The following is a 5732-nucleotide window of genomic DNA, read 5'->3' as shown; positions in this document are numbered from 1 at the left end:
AATCATGGATATGGTTTGGGTAATAAAGAATGAACTGGTTAATCTTACTTTCAACTACGGGGTAACCCCCCCACGGCAATTACGCCAACGAAAGACAAACCACGTTTTCAGAAACAACTTAAAACTAAACAACCAACCGTGAACTCACTCAACTTTGTTGTTGACTCGTTGTTACATGCCTTACAGGTCGCTAAATCCTTGGAGCTTGCACGAGGAAGGAGTCGTTGTGGTGTACGGACTGTTATGTTCCGTGCTTAATATTTAAATGCTTATGAACTTATTAAACTTGCGTTTTGAACTTTAACTTATAAACTATGGACTTATGTTTTGGACTTTATGTTTATTCTTCCGCTGTTTAATTTAAAACTTGGTTAACTAGCTTTTGGTCACCAATCGTATTGTGGTTGGCTTATTTACTTAAATACGTTGTTCAGTATGATTGGTGGCTCGATCCTGGTCACGTCACGCCTCCAAGCGGTGGTACTCCACATGGTGGATTTTGGGGGTGTGACAGATTGGTATCAGAGCCATTGGTTATAGTGAACTTGGTTTTAAAAAGGGAAAAGCTTTTTGGATAAAACCAGACTATAACCTGTACAGTGCTCAACGATCCACAACGACGCTTCGCTCCGCATGCAAGACTCAACATCCTAGGTGATATGGTTTAAGTTTATATTACCTACTTGAAGTTACACGGTACATTATTCATGGTATGCATTAGTTAATGTGATAACTGCTATTTGAACCTTGTGTGCTTACTCTCTTCTGTCACCCCACACTTACGCACGATGCGATACCTTTCTTACCTGTGTTTCCCTCGATGTGAAGATCATGAGTGGGCGTCTCAACATGAACCAGGGTCAGCTTACGACCTTGATTAACGAACGGATTGCTGAAGCCTTAGCAACCCAATCAGGGAGTCAACCCATGCACACCCAATCCCACATGGGCACCTTCAGGGCGTTCTTGGAGTGTAAACCTCCCACTTTCGACGGCACTGGAGGGGCAATCGACCTTCTGCACTGGATCCGAAGAATCGAATATACGTTTGAAGAAAGTGAAAGTCTTGCCGGCAAACGAGTAGAGTACGCTACTGTCATGTTGCAAGGGAAAGCGTATTCTTGGTGGAACGCACAAATTCAGATGCTTGGGTTGGCAGACGCGAATGCCACCCTCTGGAGCGACTTCAAGGATTTGATTAAGGAAGAATTATGCCACCTGGACGACATTCTGAAACTTGAAATAGAGTATTATGGTTTGAAGATGGAAGGATCAGAGATTGAGGCATACACAAAGAGGTCCAACGACTTGGCTGCCTTATGTCCTTACATGTCACAACCCATATCTAGACGAATCAAGCTATACCACAGAGGCTTAGTCCCGGAAATCCAAGGGTCTGTAATTGCGGCCAACCTTCCTACAATCCAGCAAGTCATTCGTTTGGCGCACTAACTCACCGATCAGGCGGTGGAAGAGGGCAAGTTGCCCAAGCGTAGCTCTTCCAATGCAATTGCTCTTATTAGTAACAAGTATATTTGGGGTGATCACCAAGGTGAGGGCCCTAGCTCTATACGACGGGAACCGCACAGGAAACTCGGGCTGAACTACCAAAATCACGAGGGATACCTAGGGAATAAACCGAGATGCCGCAAGTGCCAACGGCACCACAGCGGGCCATGTGCGGAATCGTGTTGTCATCGGTGCAAGAAGTTGGGACATATGGCTAGAGACTGTAGGAGCCCATATCCTGCAAACCGGAACCAACGGCAACACCAGCAGGGTAATGAGAGATGTTACCAGTGCGGTGCTGAGAGTCACTTCAAGAGGAACTGTCCGCAGATGAGACAGAATCGTGACAACAAGGGCAACCAGGGCAACGGGAACAATAACGGAGACAATAAGGATAACCGCAGGACTGGTAAGCATGAGTTTCTGAATGGACAAGAGGAAGAAGGAAACAACCCCAACGTTGTGGCGGGTAAGTTCCTACCAGACAATTCTTTGTTTCTATTTTAGTTAATTCGGGTACAAATGTTAGATATGTGTTCCTAAGAGTTAGTCAGGTGCTTAAGCGTACCCCATTATCCTTAAAACACCAAACATGTTGTAGAACTAGCTAAATGGTGAAAGTCTTAAGGGCACACATAGATAAGGGTTGTAACCTCGTCCTAGCTGGTCAGACCTTCTCTATCGATCTTATTCCCATCGTTCTGGGAAGTTTCGACGTCATTATTGGGATGGATTGGTCATCTCATCAGCAAGCGGAAATTCTTTGCAACAAGAAGATGGTCCGCATCCCTCGTCCTGGTAAAGAACCCTTCGTAATTCGTGGCGACAAGAGTGGTGCTGTTGTCGGCATCGTCTCTTTCCTTAAGGCCCAGAAGTGCTTGAGAAAGGGCCACGCTGCTATTCTAGCCCTCGTTTCTGATGCATCTGCCGAGGAAAGGAAGACAGAAGACATTCCTATTATGCGCGACTTTCCCGAGGTACTTCCTGAGGAATTACCTGGTCTTCCGCCTCATCGCCAAGTTGAGTTTCAAATCGAGCTAGTTCCTGGAGCAGCGCCCATAGCTCGAGCACCTTATCGTCTAGCTCCATCAGAACTCGAAGAACTGTCCACGCAACTACAAGAACTCTTGGAAAAGGGTTTCATACGTCCTAGCTGTAACAACTCTCACTAAAATTAAATACTTAGTATGTTAATTATCCAATAAGGAAACCCTAATTGAGACACCCAAGTGATTCTGTGCAAACCCTAAAATTTTCAGAACAATCGGAATCAGGATCATGGCCCCTAAAACTCAGGGGGGTAAACCCTAGTTACGATTATCTAAATAAAACGCTGTCAAATTCGAATTTTACGAAGTTGTCAACTCAGCTAGGCTAGTCCCAGACGAGGCTACCCTATAGTGATTAGGTGTCCCTTACGAACCGTAAGGGATAAAGTCTTACGGTCCGTAAGCATGTCAAAATTAGTGTATAAATAGCAGACATTGGCAATCGAAATTTGGCATTTGAACGACGATAAAACTCAAATTAGACGCTGAGTTATAGCAGAAACATTCCACAACACACACAAAATCTCGAAACGCTGCCGCAAAACAGGGTAATAACTCGATCGCTATTACGATTCAACGTCCGATCGATTGTAACTATCCAACGATTGTTTGAGTGCTGCTCAAATTGAGTTTATACTTTGTTATTCATCGTGATTTCGACTTGAATGTTTGAGTGCTGTCCGAACTCGGACTATACTCTGTCATTCGTTGTGAATCCGCTGAATTGTTAAGTATTGCACTTTATTAATCGTTGTGAGGGTTTAATCTCGTGAATTGTCGTAACTGCTGTATTAGTTACTAACCCCGTTTGTGTGCATTGTTATTTAAATTAGGTTAATCAAGGCTAATCCGTAAGCTTATACACTGCTCGTTAAATCTGCAATGTGAGTCATTCTCTTTTTATCAATTGTTTTACAAAACTCCAAGTTATTTTCAAAGTTATAATTACAGGGATTAAGTCTTTGTAGTCACCATATTACAGTCGGTATGTGGGGTTTTGTATACATTACTTGATAATCTTCACCATTGGGGCAGCCAATGGGTGATATGACCATAATCACAGACACCATTGGACAATTAGAGGGCTAATGGGTCGAGTGACAAAGTACCGAGGGTAGTTGGTTTGATATTAGAAACATTGTAATCGCTCTTAATACTGTAATTTATAACCAATGTGTCATTTTTAGTAAACTGAATGATTCACTCAGTATTTCCCCGCTGACAAAACCTTTTTCAAACATGTTTCAGGTGATCTATTGTAATCCAAGAAAAGTGTCGTGAAGCACTACAAGCATAGAGAAGTGGCTCAATATAAATAAATAAAGAAACATGTTTTGTAAAATAAAGATTTCCCAGTGAAATCACCTTATTGTAAATTACAAGGTTTTATCCCTAATTTATGTAAACGGGCAGTTTTAATATTAAAAGATTCTGTTTTAAAAAGACTTCCGCTGTCACTTAAAATTTAATACCACGGGATTTCCTGCCTCGCGGCTCTGGCCCTGGTCAAACCGGGGACGAGGGCCGTGACAGGAAAAGGTGGTATCAGAGCCACTGATTTAAGCTTACTACTGATTTTAGCCCATTAAAGTAATTGAGAAATACTTAGTAATTTCAATTGCCATTCTGTAAATATGTGTTTTATTAACTGATTAATTGTTAAGTTACAGTATGGGTAAACAAAGACTTTATGCTATCTACCACAAATTAGATACTGCACCCACAGAAAAAGGAACCTCTTCCTCCAAATACCCAGCAAATCTGGAAGAAGGGATTTTTGTCCGTAAAGCACAATATGAGAATCCTCTTACCCAGAGAAAAGAAATTCGATTATTAGGAAAAGCCAGAAACCCCAAGTCAAGAAAGTGAGGTATAATCCGGAAATCCAGGAATTAGGCAATAGTCCACCTTGGGAAAACAAATTAGATGAAAAATGGGCATATCTTTATATGCTAGCTACTGTAGCAGAGAATGCAAACCTCTAAACTACCAATAAGCCTGGTCTAGTAGAAAATTACTACTCCGTAAATAAATAAATCCTAGTGTGGTTTAAATTTTCCATTATCTTTTGTAAAATTAGTCTTTCAATATGCAATAAAACTAAATATTTGTTTAGATTTCCTTATAAGATTTTAACTCAGCATTTTTGTGCATTTTGCATATATGCTAAACAGCATGAGTGAGCTATCTGAAGCATTTCAGAATCTCAATCTATACCCAGTACCAATCGAAGTCTCTCACGATTTTACTGGTTATTTTGCTGATGTGGAGGAACCCCTGGAATTTCAAGCTCCACCTACAGAAAAAGCAAAGCCTAAGAAAAGAAGAAGATATGTAGGATGGAGGAAAGTACGCAGGAGGAAGCCAGCCACTAGGAAACTTCCCAAAGTAGAAAACCCTATAGACAAAGGAAAAGGAATTGAGACCGCAGAGAGTTCTAAACCAGCAGAGATAGAAACTAGAGAAAATTTTAAACAAAAGGGAATAGAAGTAGGAGAGAGCTCTAAACAACCTGAAGAAATCACATTTCAAGACGAAATAGACCGTCTACTGGCAAATTGTGATGTCATTAGCCCTATCAACAACAATCTATACCCTTACCCGGCTGAAATCCAACTTCCCGTAAATCTGGAACCAGCTATTCTGGACCCTCTAATCCACACTCGACCTTTAGGCGAAATGGAAGAGTGGTGGACGAATGACTGGCAATTTCAAAACATAATTAATAGTCCTTATACCTTTCTCCCACAGTTTGATCCAGAACCTATCCCCAATCCTCCAATGAGCAATGAAAACTTAGCCGAACTTCGTCAGTTCGGTGAAAGCTGATAGGTACAGGGAATAGGATCCGGGAAATGGGGGAACAAATCTCCTGGAAATACGACGAGAGGGAGCGTCGCTACTAAACTGCCAGTTGATCAAAGAATAGTAGGGTGGGAAGTATGTCTGTATAATAACAGTAGTAGTAAAATATAACTCTGTAAAATAGGAAATAAAACATTGTAAGATAAACAGTTTGTATGGATGCCTATATAATCTATAAAACAAAATAGAAGTCGAGAAAATCGACAATTTTGACTATATATATATGTGTTGTAAAATTTTATGTGCTTCTGTGTAATTGTTTTGTTATATCTAACTATCAATTATTGGATACTAATAATTCATACCAAT

The 5732-nt window shown here is 41.1% G+C and overlaps 1 protein-coding gene across 1 annotated transcript; it reads left to right on the top strand.

Moving 5' to 3' along the window:
- Positions 1–945: 945 nt before the first annotated feature.
- On the top strand, positions 946–1452 carry LOC118481055. Its single transcript, XM_035976147.1, has one exon. It carries the CDS (start codon positions 946–948, stop codon positions 1450–1452), a length of 507 nt encoding a protein of 168 aa, XP_035832040.1.
- The last annotated feature ends 4280 nt before the right edge of the window (positions 1453–5732 follow it).

Source organism: Helianthus annuus, chromosome 8, assembly GCF_002127325.2.
Source record: "Helianthus annuus cultivar XRQ/B chromosome 8, HanXRQr2.0-SUNRISE, whole genome shotgun sequence".
Classification (NCBI taxonomy): Eukaryota; Viridiplantae; Streptophyta; class Magnoliopsida; order Asterales; family Asteraceae; genus Helianthus; species Helianthus annuus.
This window is presented reverse-complemented; position numbering and strand designations above follow the sequence as displayed.